The sequence below is a fragment of the Tubulanus polymorphus genome, chromosome 10 (assembly GCF_964204645.1).
Source record: "Tubulanus polymorphus chromosome 10, tnTubPoly1.2, whole genome shotgun sequence".
Classification (NCBI taxonomy): Eukaryota; Metazoa; Nemertea; class Palaeonemertea; order Tubulaniformes; family Tubulanidae; genus Tubulanus; species Tubulanus polymorphus.
Window position 1 is genome coordinate 6,917,282 of NC_134034.1, and position 16,305 is coordinate 6,933,586.

Below are 16,305 nucleotides of genomic sequence, written 5' to 3' on the forward strand. Positions count from 1 at the left end.
CTAGAAAACTTGTCTCCATCTGATCGTCGAGCTACCAGTAATGCTTTGTGGAGTTTGTCTATGAGCTGACCTAAAAGAATAGGAACATGACTGCGCCGGTTATGTTTAGCGTTTTCCTTCAGTCGTTCCCCGTCCCATCGCCGCAACATAGCTTTGGGTAATTTGCTTCTAACAAGCGCCATTAACATCCAACTACTACGCACTAATTCATCTGCATCATCACATTTTTTCAGAATGTTGTTCCAACTGGATATTAATTTTGAATGTAGCTTATCAAGCTCCTTAGCATGGATGTTATTAATTGAAGGTAGGTTGGCTATCTCGAGGATTGCTAGTTCCATCCGACTCTGTAGGTCTCCGTACTTGTCATCCAACGTGTTGATGATATCGTCATAGGTTGGATCTAGTAGAGTGGCCACCACACGCTGAGCGTCTCCTTCAAGTAACGTCAACGTGTAGTGTTCCTTCTCTACGTCACTGTATCCAGGTTTTGAGAATTCTGCTTTCCATTGGTCAAACAAGTGATATTGACCACTAAATTTGGGAATATTGATTTCCCTTTTTCGTTGCGTAAGGGTTGCGAGAATCTGGGTAACTTGATCACTTGTGATAGCCCCAGTTCCATCATCACAATCTTTTCTTTTTCCAACTGGCACAGGAGACAGTGGTAGGGTATTCAACCTAGCGGAAAGTTCAGAATAATTTTCATATGTGCACTGCACACATTGGCATATTTGGTTCACCGTGTACGACATAGGGTTCGGTTACTCAACAATGCGTCCATCAGTGGGGTTGTGATATATAACTAATAGTAAATTTTAATTTCAATGTGACACAAATAAAAATATAAGCACCAAGTGTGCGGACTGGGTTAACCTTAAATCATACTACGTGTATAAACCTAAATTATTCTCACTCTGACCTAGAGAATATTTAGTAGATAACTCACACAATCTCATTACCCAACGGGTTGAATCAGTTTAAGAATACAACAGAATTTTCAACAATTAGAAACACATACTTTTTTCATCAAAGTCAATAGCAATAAACATTAAAACTTCACTTTATGTAAACTCGTGAAATAGAGCTAAAGCAGCTCCTTAGAAATAGTCGTATCTATCGCACACAAGCAGATGACAACAACACCTTGATCACGTTAAGGAATAATGAACCTTTACATCAAGCTCTACCTTCATTTAATTCATATACTAGGAATTACAAACCTTTACTTATAACAAGTTTGACCTACACTATAATCAGTCGCACTGCAATCAAACCATTACTTTTCTAAAACTTACAACACACTAAATTACAAGTTACAAAATTCACAAGATTATTACATTGAAAAATCAGACAATGACAAAGGTTACCGCAAAATTCAAGAATCCGGTTCGAGGGACCATAAAACGACGGGGTTTTAAATTCGGGACAATTCACCATAGATCAGATCCTCAGCACTTGAATGCCCAACAAAACTAACAAAATAGTGATTTTAACTAAAGCTTCTCAATTTTAATAGCGACAATTCTTGAATAATGTGGCGACACAATGTGGAGACAACAAACATTAAATCATAATATAAAAAACAATTCATGCAAAATGATATAATTCGATAGCGAACGATACAATTCGGTTCGAATGCGCGTTCACGACCTCTCCTCCGCACGTACGATATTCACTCTGTGAAGTCACAATACGCTGGCGGACACGGACGTCCAACCAATATAGAATACATTTAGGAATCCACTCTAGTGGAATCAGCACAATCTACACTAATGAAGAATTTGGATCAATCCACAGATCATTCAGTCTCCGACTGGTAGTACAGCACATTTTTTATAGTAGGGAGCAATTATCAATAAAAATTCTACAACCTTACAGAGCCTTAATAAAACACAGGCTCATCAAGCTACCATCTTGTCATACGTGGCAAAAATCCAACCTAAATTTTCCTACGGTATCTCTATAATTACAGACTCACTTCCCTGTGGAAGATTTTAGAATAAATTCAAAACAAAACGAACTAATTCATTATTTCTACTTATATGGCAGTACGTGCCAGAACATAGGTTCTAGAGGAGCGCATTTGAACTTATTGTTTATTTAAAAGAAAAAGATAACCAGCTATCCGTCACCACTTTCAGAACTGCTTGCCTGGCAATCGCGTGATACTGATGGTGGCAACCAGCTTGCCAATGACATGGGCTGTTTCGGAAGCTTTTTCAATGGTGCAAATGGAAGTACCACTAAATAAACATTTCAAGAACTGATGCAGCCATAAGAACAGTTGGAATATACTCTTTCATATTACCTCTGTTATGGTATACTTCCGAAATCTTTCCAATTCCAGATAAATATATAAAAATCTTTGAACCAAAAATTATCAATTTTCTATGGGACAATGGAAAACGCCTTGTCGGTACATAATACACAAAATAATCCAACACGGAGGCCTCGACATACGCAGCACCAAATACAGACAACAAACACAGGCAATTAAGACGATCATTAACCATGCTCTAAAACCTACACACTGGAAACCACTAATGAACTGCAATCTGCATAAATACCTCAGCCCAGGCTGGAATACTTCAAACATCATTCACAATGAAATACCAAAAAACTCATTACAAACGACTACTACAGACATGTATTAAAATTATGGTCAGTTTTCCAACAACATCTAGTTCCAACTGAAACCATTACCGAAATTCTGCAAAAACCTATTTTTGCCAACCCAAAAATTAGGCTCAAAAAGAAAAGCGATGTCACAGAATACATACATCACGGTATAATCAATCTACGACATCTATTCGATAATCGTGGCAACTTCAAAGCACTTAACGAAACTCCATTATCAAATAGATTTAAACACACATCTATATACAATGCGATACCGCAACATTGGAAACTAATTCGATCTGACTGAATTTTAGACCCTGATGAATTACCAAAAATCTATGTACAATTTGGTAATATAGATTGTACTATAGGAAAACTTTTATCATCTCAAATTTATAGAATTCTATTATTAAAAAATCTCCATCAAATCACACCGATTGGGCAAACTAAAATTACTGAAATGTTAGATTCTGATCTGAACTGGCTGGAAATTTGGAATGAAGTTTATAATAAACATATAGATAGTTGATTTAGTGATATTCATTTGAAATTACTACATAATACTCTTGCAACAGCTTCAAAATTAGTACTTTGGAAAATAAAAACTGATCCAAATTGTAAAATTTGTGGACGCGCGGCAACGAATGACCATGTAGTATGCTCATGCACAGAAGCACAGCAATTAGAAAATAAAACAAAAAAAAGAAAGAAAAAAAAAGAACAGTTGGAATCGCTTCTTTTCCGTTGCTGCAATACATTTTGCATTATGATAGATGCTTCAGTAATTTCGATTAACATATCGCGGGTGTCTAAAATCTTTCTTGAGGCACCCATTACAGGCTATATATTTTGAGATTAACATATAAAAACCGAATATTTTAGTGTATTATATGAGCTCATGATATATTTGGTTATGATTTGTGATTAGATACAGCATCTATGAACATACATGTCCTCCATTTTAAGGGAGTGAGAAGTATCATGGAAAACCTTATCCTAAATATAACAGCCTAAATCTTAACTGTTTATTTTATAGAAATGACGCATTTATTGAAATAATTACTGAAAATTCAAGTTATTTTAGAAATTAACTTCATGCAAATAGATAAAACATGTTATTTTATGTATGAAGTGTTACATCTTCGAGGTTCTTTTTCAATGAAGTTCAACATTTCCTCTGGGGATAGATTGAACTATATATATAATATCTTTCCAGACTTTAAGCTCTCCATAAGATATTCTCTTCTTGCCCAAATTACTCATTAGGGCCATGTCAGCAACTGCATAATAGCCTGCTCACTTACTGCCTGTTAACTTCATCACTATGCCAATAAAACAATGACACTTTTAGCTCACTTGGGACTTAAGTATCAGCAAGCTATTGCATTCACTTTTCGTTCAATCATTTGTTCATTCATTCATTCATACATGTAACTACCCTTCTGACATATTCAGCCAAATAGCTGTCTTGGTGTGAACTATATACTTTTATCTTTTCAGTGGTCATTTTGGAAATTGGAATGAAGTTGACCATAATAAATTTGAGTGTATCAGGGATCAATACCCAAGAGACATGCCTAATAGGGAGCAATTATACATGGATCGTTTGCAGCGAGAATTCAGAGACTCTTTCTCCAAAACAGAGCTGGTAAGTTTATAATATGTTATCTGTTTATACATGTCAATACTTTAAGTTGTTACACCAAATCACACCAAAATTTGAAACTACAGGGTGTCCCATTAATTACTATACATAAAGAAATGTCTGTCATTTCCAAACCGCTTGAGATAAATCAGCCAAATCTTCAGGAAAGATGGACTACAATAATACTTTTCGTAATATTAAATCAGTTTATTAAAATCCCATTAGTTTACAAAATATGCTCAATGTGAGAGCCTTTTGATTTTATCACATGATTCAGTCTATTATTGAAATTTCTCAGTACGTTGCCCAGTACATCGCTGTTGATAGCGCGGATCTCTTTGCGGATGTTTCTCTTTAAATCATCGATAGTTACTGGTTTGTTTCGGTACACGGTTTCCTTCAGATAGCCCCACAAGTAAAAATCCAGTGGATTTAGGTCAGGTGAGTATGGGGGCCAGCTGTTTGTAGTCTTCAACGATATGATTCTGTCACCAAAATGCTTGCGTAGAACATCAATCGTTTTGCGTGCCGTGTGACATGTCGCCCCATCTTGCTGGAACCACACTTGATTGAGACTCCCTCCTTGATGTCTGCGAAGTTTTGGAATGAAGTAATGTGTCAACATCTTACGATAGCAGGCTCCATTCACAGTGACTACGCTGCCTTCTTCCTCAAAAAAGTATGGCCCAATAATGTTGGATGACCCAAGAGCACACCTGACAGTACACTTGGTGACGTGAAGCGGCTTCTCAGCAATCAAATGGGGATTCTCAGAACCCCAATATCTATAGTTCTGACTGTTGACTTGACCAGTGAGATAGAAATGGGCTTCATCACTAAACCAAATCTTCTGAAGCAATTCCGGTGATGCCTGCAGTTCTTGTGACATCCATCGCGCAAACTGACGTCTTAACACCTTGTCCTTATCTCTCACTTGCTGTCTGATTTGAATTTTGTATGGATAGAGAACCAGTTCATTGACCATAATTCTGTGGATTGATGATCTGCTTATTCCTGTTTCTGATGAAATTCTTCTAACAGATTTATAGGGGTTATCGTCCACTGCAACTCTTACTTTCTCAATAGATTCGCTGAGGTGGAGTGTTTAGGTTTCCCATTCTTCTTTCTTTGGTCTTTTACTGAGCCATTCTCTTCGAATTTCTTTATCAGGTCATACACTGCTTTTCTGGTCGGAGCTGTTTTAGTGTTAAACTTGACTTTGAATCTTCTTAACAACTTTGAGACAGATTTATTCTCATACCACCAGCATACTATGTAGGTTTTTTCTTCCAGAGACTTAGACATGGTTTACTAGTGTTTTATTCTAATTCAGAAATACCAAAAATCACTACAACAATGTAATCAGTTGCTACGAAATCACTAAGCAAATTACCATAGCAACCACGGTAATAATCCAAAAGTACCCTTACCTTCTATCATTTGGTGGAAAATCAAAACATTTCATTAAGAAATGTGAAGGATACAGGCAGTTCTTTATGTATAGTAATTAATGGGACACCCTGTACTTAATTAGGGTTTCTGCTGCTTTCGCAGAAACTATTGTAATTCTACTGATTATTATTATTATCATTATTATTGGGTTTCTGTTGCTTTCTCTTGTAATTCTGTTGATTATTATTATTATTATTATTATTATTATTATAAATTTTCCACTTTCCAGCCGAAAATTTTTCATAAAATGTAACTCCGCTCAGATTCTACTACTTACAGCTAACGTAATTTTCAATTATGAAAGAAATATAATTCAGTGCCTGACCATTTCTAATTTGTGTATAGTAATTCATTATGAATTAATTCCGCGTAATTATTGGGTCTAAACAGCAAATAAGAATGTCGCAAGCATCATCATCCATTGATCGTATATCCCAAAAAGCCTACAAATTACCAGACGACCTTGAGCTTCAAACTCAACCGTAAATCACGGATTCGGACACGGATTAGGGCGAACATCAGTCTGGATACAATAACTACAGTGGTGCGCAACGAAACAACATGGCGGAAGGTTGAAATCATTTTCGGCTTAAATTTATCGCGAGTTTTAGGACTTAAATGAATTTCACGGGACCATGATCCCTAAAATGAGCCAATTGATTAATTCTATTCGTAAATCAATTGACGTTGGCTACATTCCCTGAAGATCTCTGGCTCAAATCAACGTAATATGGACAGAAATGGCAGGGTTTTTCATAAGGAATTTTACTTTTGCGTTCACTTGACGATCGATGACAACGATGACAGCAGAGTTTATGTAATTTCAGGTGAGAATCCGTTAACCCAGGGAATGTTTTATATGATTTCTTGAGTACATATGGTAGCAAATGAGCACTCGGTGAAGCAATGATAATTGTTGGCTACCCGATATCTACAGTCTTAATGCCTAAATTTAGCTAGCTTTTTTGGGGGGGATACGCCTAGAATAGATTAAGGCCCTAAATATAGTGTGTAGAGCCAGTGAAAAGCCTATGTAGTTAGTAAGGGGCTTGTTTACACTCTGTATGACTATTCATTTTGAGTATTTTCTTTCCAGCTATTATTTGTGGAATAAACTGGTCACTACGGTCTTCAATTCCTTTGGCGTTGCAGATTCTTGCAGCTGGTGGAAATAAATTCAAACCACAGTGTGCAAGTGTACTTGACGTTTTGTGTAATTGATTTTTCAATTACCACGTTTATATTTAGATTAGTTGTGCTAAACGTACATGCAGAATTGGATTCATTGTTATTATGGGATGATAATTCATGGGCGTCAAGAGTCCTGCGACTTACCCTTGAGCTGAAGTTTATCAGAGACTTGTTTTGGAGAAAACCGAATAGCCCTTAAAACACCAATTCCACATGGCTTAATGGTGTCTATGCTCTGCGAGACAGTAGTTATAGATTTTTAACGACAAACGCACAATTAAAATTGGTCTCCTAAGATTTCTATTATGCTTTCTTTCGCTCATCTATAAAAGCATATAACTGAGTAGTTATTACATTTGATTGCTTAATTACAAGTGGGAAGAGGTCAGATGGCATGAAAATCGACTGTGGCTGACAAATTGACTCGCGCAGATAAAGGGTTAAGGTTTCAAAAGATGTTGCCAATATGTTTGTATCATCAGGGGTAGACAAATTATCCGAAGATAAATGAAAACTCCACCTTGTCGATCGTCAGTTGATTTTGCTGTTATTATTTCGTCTGGATAAATCGACACATAATTGATTTCAAAGTCTGTGTTCAGTAGAATTTCTTTCAATAAAATAAGAATCTATTTGACTAATTTTTTACTAATGTATTCAGGAGTGAATTTGAATTGATCTCAAAATCAGAGAAAGCATTCTTCAAAAATTTAGAAAATCCTAGACTCATAATCGAATTCTGTGAAGTCATTTAAGGTCTTTTGCTGGAATCAAGCCTAGGGCTCAGGTGGCTAAAATTCAATTCCTCACTGTCCTATGATGCCAAGTATGACGGAGCAATATAATGCAGCCCTGCCCGCGCGCTCCATCTGAGACATAAACAAGTTGGACTGTCTTGCTTCGATGCTTTAAAAAATGGACTCCTAGTATCCACATATCCAGCATAATGTTGACACGGGTTGCGCTTCTTGGCAATAGTCATATGTTATGGGCTAGAGATAGAATTGTTTCGATTAAATCTTCGTACACTTCCCAGTTCGACATATGAACCAGTTAGGCAGAAAACCGTTGATATATGCAGTGATAGAGAGCCCTGGTCTAGATCTGTAGTAAACAGTATTTTTATCACTTAAGGAGTCGATTGTTTTGCTATTGAAATAGGTCATTCTCGAGTGAACGCAACTGAGGAATTTTTATAGCCTTGTTTGTGCCGTATACACAAGTTAGAGAGCATCTGGCTTTAATAGTTCGCAGTTAATAGAGATCATCATATATAGGCTTTAATACTTTGAATTCGGCTAGTAACAAGAATATTGCTGAACGAATTTACTTAAAACTTGTGTGAGATGTACGGAACAACGGTACCTTGAGGTAAGTCAAAGGGATCCTTGATTGGGAAGCCCCTTCACCCACCAGGGTGTGTTATACTTTTGAAAATTCTGACATCCAAATAGTGCTGTGTGAGAAAAATTTTTGTCTTTGAGTTTTCAGCTTCGGGCGAGCACGAAAGTTGTTCATGACAACTCGGAGGTTAAAAAAGTCAGTGGCATGCCATACCTGCGATTAATCGTTTGGGCTCTACGGGCTCGAAAATTGGACCCCATAATTCTGTTAATGAGATTTTTTGCCCTAGCTCCTTAACCGTTGGAGATAGAATCGTGGTTGCAGTGAGTGGTCAGTAGCCTCTAACAAGACGCTTTTGTTGATGTACGTTTTAAGTAGGTAACTCATATGGCTCTCCAGTAGCGCTAAAAAGCGAATTTTCATCTATATCGACTAAGGATATCAATGGATTTCTATAAAGATTAGTACACATGTTCCTGGTTACTTAATACAACGAACCCTCCCATAATTAGTTCCTATTTTAACCACTAGGGAGCGTAAATTTTGAAAACTTATTTCAGCATCCGTTTTTTACATGTAAATGCGGTCAGTTAAATCACAAAACTTGGTATAAGTACATAGACATGTGTGTAAAATGCCAACCTGCATGATAAGTTCATACAACTGCCACCAGGGGACTGTGAAAACAACAATTTTTGCTCCTAGCTCCTTTACCATTAGCGATAGGATAGTGGTTGGTCACTAGTCATATACGAGACTTGTTGCTGGAAATGAATTTCCATTGATATCTACTAAGCGGATAGAGGGATTTCATTGAAAACTGTTACACATGTACCTGGATATAAGATACGATGAACCCCTCACGCCATTCATTCCTTTTCTAACCACCAGGGCGCGTAAGTTGTGAAAACTAATTCTAGCATCCATTTTTACAGGCACGGTATGCTAACCAGCTAAATAAGTTCATACAACTGCCAATAGGGAATGGTAAAAACACCGTATCTTTGTTATTCGCAAAGTTATTTTCCCTAAACTTGGTACATTAGTACTTTGCTTTGCAAAGTTATTTGTTATTATTATTTTCCACACTTTTTTGTCAAAAGTACATAGGCTTTTTTACATTACCGCTGTTGCCGATACAATCCGTCTGATATCATTCAGCTCACTTCCATCTACAAAAACTCCATGCGTATTTTGAACAATCAACGTTACAAAAGCACTGTCGGGCCGTAAACATCGAAAATTGAGCCCCATTCAATGAGCCGACATGTTTTTCTTGTAACGTCGATTATCAATTCAAGCATAAATTAACAAATTTATTACCCAAAGATTGCACATTCAGTCGCGGTTTTTAAAAGCTAATTTTAACAATAGCCCATTTTCCTCATCAAATCATATTACCGATACACAGGAAATTTACTACTTAAGATTTTAAAAGCACTGTCGAGCCATAAACATCGACGAATCGACGTGTGTCACTACATAGTCGTTCTGGGGATCAGCTGCGAGTTTCTCCTCATCATGAGAATTTATTACTACCAGTGATTTGGCCGCGGGCTTCAATCAGTTAGTTTAAGAATACCTATTTTTCTTTACCAAATTAACCGTGTATTTACTAAGATAAATCATTAGTGTACCGGGGCCTAAACTAAACACGCCGAAGAGATGTAGCGGAGAAAAGCTGTTGTGTCGACAAGGTATCAAAATAAAATATCTCTTCGGCGTGTTTCGTTTAGGCCTACGACTCCCCGGTACACTTATGATTTATCTTAGTAAATACACGGTTAATTTGATAAAGAAAAATAGGTATTTCTAAACTAACTGCATGACGCCCGCAGCCAAATCACTGGTAGTAATAAATTAATTTGTACTCGATTTGATTCTCATGATGAGGTGAAACTCGCAGCTGATCCCCGGAACGACAATGTAGTGACACACGTTGATTCGTCGATGTTTACAGCTCGACAGTGCTTTTAAAATCTAAAGTAGTAAATTTGCTGTATATCGGTAATACGATTTGATGAGGAAAATGGGCTATTGTTAAAATTAGTTATTAAAAACCGCGACAGAATGTGCAACCTTTGGGTAATAAATTTGTTAATTTATGCTTGAATTGATAATTGATGTGAAAAGAAACGTGCGGTAGATTTCGGAAAGAGGACTTAGAAAAACATGTCGGCTCTTTGAATGGGGCTCAATTTTCGATGTTTACGGCCCGACAGTGCTTTTGTAACGATGATTCTTCAAAATACGCACGGGGTATTTGTAGATCGAAGTGAGCTGAATGATATTAGACGGATTGTATCGACAACAGCCGCAAGGTAACAAAGCCTTTGTTCTTTTAGTAAAAATGGTGTGGAAGAAAATAATAGTAATAATAATCACGCGGATATCAATAGGGTTTTCTGTGAAATAACAGAAAACCCTAAATATATTGGTTTATTCGGCCACGGGCTTCAACCATTTATCAATACTCTATATATCCTACTGTACATACCGATCTTTGTCAAATGCACAAGGTATTTACTAAATACAAGTATATAACACACTTCTATCCGTATGCTGGTCTCACACTTGACATTCGGAGTAAGCGTTTGCCGTGGAGGAAAGGAGATCGTTCACTGTGTCGCTTGAAGTGTTTATTGAGGTGTACGCGGGCGTAAGGCCTACCGGTACTGAGCTTTACTGTCTCAAACAAACACAGTGTAATTGTTGCGTTTATTAACGGACTCATTGGATTGAACTTCAAAAAAAAATTTACGATGTTTAGGAGGGTTGTAATTCAATAGGCCAATGACCAATCTGTCCGGATGTCAGGCCTACATAGACAATAGCCTCTTCTAGGTTAAAGCTAAGTTCACTGTAAAGGAGGTATCAGATTTAATAAAATGCATGTTAATCAGTGATTAACTGGTTCTGACAGTCACAATCATCAATTTTATTTACAAAAATGAAGATTTTTTTTGAAAATTTCGTGTGAGCAGACAGCTTTATAAGCCAAACTTTTAATTTGAGTTTTTATCTCGGGCAAAGCCCGTGATGTTGTAATGGGTCCAAAAATCGAATTTTTGCTAACTAATGAGGTTGTAATTTTGACCCAAAGTCATGCAATCTACTATTTCCAAGGAGCATTTTGTTTCATAAAATGTCCAGAAGGCTGTTGTACATTGTTAAATTGATGTAAAATAAATGTTTCCTGCAGTTAGCTGATCTCCCGCAGTCAATCAATGTAAGGCCATATTCGATAATACGATGCAGACAAACCGGTCTATTAATCTGCTCGAACATTGGTGTGCCATTTCTTAGGATTGACTTTCTCATTTCCCAGTCATTGGACAGTTTTATTGTCCCCCGCGTAGGCCGCGAGCCGGGGACTTGGTATCCGCCTCCGTCCGTCCGTCCGTCCGTCCGTCATAGCATCCGTCCGTCCGCATGAGCTTGTGAACGTGATTCAAGAAGAACCATTGATCGCAGAACTATGATATTACACAGTATGATTACCCCTAGGGAGAGGATGTGCCCTATTGATTTTGGGTTCTAAGGACCGACGGTCAAGGTCACTACAGGTCATTCATGTAAAACCTTGTGAACATGATTCAAGAAGAACCGTTGATAGCAGGACCATGATGTGACGTAGTATGATTACCCATAGGGAGAGGATGTGCCCTATTGATTTTTGGGTCCAAGTACCAAAGGTCAAGGTCACTACAGGTCATTCATGTGAAAGCTTGTGAACGTCATTCAAGACGTACCGTTGATAGCAGGACCATGATATTACGTAATATGATTGCTCCTAGGGAGAGGATGTGCCCTATTGATTCTGGGATCAAAGGTCAAGGTCACTTCAGGTCATTCATGTGAAACCTTGTGTCGTAAATGTGATTCAGAAAGAACTGTTGATAGCAATACAATGATATTACATCGCATGATTACCCCTAGGGTGAGGATGTGCCCTAGTGATTTTGGGGGAAAAGGTCAAGGTCACTAGATATCATTCATATAAAACCTTGTAAACACGATCCAAGAAGAACCATTGATAACAGAACAATGCTATTTCATAGTATGATTACCCCTGGGGAGAGGATGTGCATTAGTGATTTTGGAGTTCTAGGGTCAAAGGTCAAGGTTGGTAGATGTCTTTTGCCTAAAACCCTATAAACTCAATTCTTAAATAACCATTCATAGCAGGAAAATGATATTTCATAGTATGGTTATCCCTGGATACACTCATCATTTTTCTATACCAAAGATTAGTGTCTTCGGGGGTACATTCATTCCCTACTGGCTATCGCGGGGGACAATCGAATTGGCCCAGACCCGGTGCCGCGCTGAATGACATTAGACTGTTAGATTTTCTTTCGATTTAGCATTTTACGCAGTAAGTAATTATTTATATCGTAGAGTGCTGATGATATAGTTTACTGGATGAAGAAGTAAAGGTACACTGACATAGACCGTAAAACTATCATAAATTGTGCGTTTAATTTACAGGGCTTTCAAAATACTCGTTCAAAATAAGCAGTCGGCCATCACATCCGACTGTGAGTAAGAATCCTGCGACGGCTATGAAATATCTCGTCTCATATAATGATAATATGAAAGCTGTGATCAGTGGCTATATTTAAATGTAGGCCTACTGCAGTCAGTGTGCATCGTGTGAAAATTTGCCTCAGACGTGTGGCCTAGTTTAAGTCTCCAGGAAATTGGCTCCCTTCAAAACAACTGCCAATTATACTTGCGACTGCCTGTGTTTAAGGAGTAGTGTCTATTCAATGAATTGTCTCATTTTGAGCACAGATGCGCAAGGTGAAAACTTTGTTCGGTGAACTCACAGAGACAATTAGTTCGGGTAGCCTAATAGCATCAATGTGCTCTTAAGCTGGCTGCTTAACCAATCAACAGTTACTGATTGCCATCACTGCAGTCAATTACACTTGCAAATCAATTAATTTGATATTTTCAAAAATCAAAATATGCAATTTCATGTATACACTATTCCTAATTCCTGGCTATTATCACTATTATGGTGCTTTTTTTAGATAGAGAATCTGATTTAAGCATGTCCATGAAATTTCAATAAATAAGTTTCCGTAACCTAAAGATAACTAATTATGAGATAGCTAAGTATTGCTGTGAAAAAAGCACTGTGTCATTGGTGGGGGAAAATTTTGCAACTGCTATTTCTTTGTCTGCAACTGGTATCTTTAAATCAAACTGGTGTGGTGGGTTTATAAAAAAATCAAACAAAATTTACCAACCGAATAAATAATGGCCAATCCCTATTCTAATATCAAAAGAATGGAAAACAGTGATAGGGTTTGGGGTTGACAATCGTTTTGTTATCCGATTTGTACCAGTGCACAATAAAATCTTTTATAGGCTGCGTAATCGGCATTCACTATAGGATTCACTTGTTTGTATTTTTACAATTGTGACCAGGTTAAGCGTCCCTTGCCTGTTTTATGCGTCAACGATAATGCTTTCCATTTCCAATTTACTGTGGACCTCTTTCCACATGGCCGACTTATTACTTACTTTTGACACAGGAACTCTCCGTGTACACGAAAAATCAAAAACCGCTTGCCATGATTTCATTTAATTGTTATGGTATGTGCATGTATGGTGGTATCGTGGGGAACTCTTTTGGGGAATCTATGATTCAAGATGGCCGAATTATGACCTATTTTTGACACGTGTACGTGATAACTAAAAAATCGTTTGAGAAAATTTCATGAAATTTATATTAGATGTGTTTGATAGTATGATGTAAACCTTATTGTTTTGGGGACTTCTCCGATTCAAGATGGCCGACACCATCTACTTTTGAAAGGAACTTTCCGTATACACGATAACTCGAAACCGTTTGGGATAAATTAATGACATTTTTATGGTATGTGTATGATAATATTAAAAGGAACTGTTTTGTTCGCGGAACTTCTCCAATTCAAGATGGCTGACTTATGACCTACTTTCTGTTCAAAATGGCATGTTTTGAACTTATTATTGTTACGCTGTCTTCTGTACTTCTTGTAGATGCTTCATCTGTTTCTACACTGCCCTGGGATTTTGTGATTAAAGCTGCGTGTATGAGCGTGCATTTTGACACAACTATGTTTATTTTCTACTTGGGTCAATAGCACGGAAATCAGGAAGTTGTGTGCGTGAACCGAAAACCGAGCATAGCAAACTCTGGTGCATTTGGCGAGTAACTTTACTGCCATATTGCCAACAGTGATGTGTACACAACTACTTATTTACACTGTTCCTATATCATCTGTTCATTAGCCCCACAATTCATTCCACATCCCAATGGTCCCACATCCGATTAGTTCAACGTCTAAATGGTCCCTCAATTTTTTTATTTGGCTTATTGCGCCCGAGATATAAAGATCCGTGGATCTCTTGCTTCATCATAAATGAAACTGGTATTTTATTAATTCCTAATGGCTTCAGCCGGGCGTAGGTAGGCCTTGCAACGGCATGCGACTCAATGCAACGTCATTCACTGTGACCGCCAGCAACAATTGTGTCGCAACGACTTATCGATCTACGCTCCCTTGCGACGGAGCAAGGAGTCGCACGTGTCCTACTTTCTGCGACGCGACACGACCGTCACAACCGACCTACGCGCTCTTGCGACTGGCAGAAACTAGTTACACACAGTCGCTGACGATTGTATCGCAACCGACTTGCACCGAAACTTGCGATGCAAAGCGAGCATCGCAAAGCCGACCTACGTCCGGCTTTAAGTTACTGCGGAGCCCCAGAAAAATCTTTATTTTCGTTCAAAAGACCTTGCGCTCGAAAATTCTTTCGTCGGAACATAATTCTTTTCGTTCGAACCAATAATATTCCATTCGATTGAACCAATTTGAAAAAATCGTTAGAACAAAGTTGAACAAACTTTTTTTTGCCCAAATGAAAGGTTTTTCATTCGAACAATCGTTCGATCGAACAGAATCGTTTTAATTTGAACAGAATTTTCTTGTCCGAACATTAAGTTTTTCGTTCGAACAAGTATATTGTAAAAAGTTTTTTCTCCGAACCAAAAGTATGAAGTTTTTCGTTCAATCGAACAGAATGGTTTTCATTCAAACATCCGTTAGAAAAAAATTATTTTCGCTCAACCAAATCTTTTTGCCGGGATAAAAAGTTTTTTCATTTCAACAATAACATAGCTTTTTATTCGAACACATTTTTTTGTCAGAATGAAGAAAAGTTTTCGTTCAAACAAAAAGCGTATTGTTCGATCAAACAGAATTGTTTTCATTCGAAAACAAGATTTACTTGTCGAACATTAAGTTTTTTCGTCGAACAGCGTGTTAAGGTCGTTTCGGAAATTTACTCGGTCCGGTACATTTTAGATTACTGTGTATGTCATTTATCAGTACATTAAAAGAGACGACGACTTAGGATACTACCTTGCGTGCCTCCACTAGTTAGACCGACTTATTCCAAGGTGACGCGTTCCGTTGATTTCGGCTACTTGTTTTCGTTCAGACATAACTGCTGAGCCATTTGAGCGAACTATCATTGATACTGTTTCCTAATAGCCTATTTAGTAATGGCTGATTATTCACATTTTCACACTGTATCTTACTGAAAATCTATAAACTACTGTAACTTACTCCCATTCTTGGTGAAACCATATTTTATCACAAGTACTTCGTTGCATTGACAAATACTGCACGGGTTTTCATCTGATCCTCACAGTTTAATCACTCCAACCCTCTAAACAACACAAATTATCGCCGTATTGAATAGTTCGCCATTTTAGTGGAGCGTCATGTTATTCTTGAAAGTCGAGTAAAAAATGAGTGTTGCCTATACTGTTAAAATGCCGAACAATCAAATTCAAATCGCGTACTTTATTGTTTCTTTTTCCCAATATCGTATGAGTAATATATCGAAGTGACGATGATATAATGATACGTTTTAACATAAAATAATTTATATGCTATAGTCAGTTTGGGGGTGTCATGCGGAACGATTAGTTGTCATTGGAGTCGCGTGGAGTTAGACTGGTTACCAGTATCTACCTTCAGTTACGG

General features: G+C 37.5%; 1 protein-coding gene across 3 annotated transcripts in view; it reads left to right on the forward strand.

Moving 5' to 3' along the window:
- The window catches only part of LOC141912063 (coiled-coil domain-containing protein 148-like), a 131,156-nt gene that overhangs the window by 50,324 nt on the left and 64,527 nt on the right, over positions 1 to 16,305 (forward strand). For all 3 annotated transcript variants that reach the window (XM_074803243.1, XM_074803245.1, XM_074803244.1), the window contains exon 7: positions 4,123 to 4,270. In XM_074803243.1, coding sequence (XP_074659344.1) covers positions 4,123 to 4,270 — 148 coding nt within the window. The remainder of the gene's footprint in view (positions 1 to 4,122; positions 4,271 to 16,305) is intronic.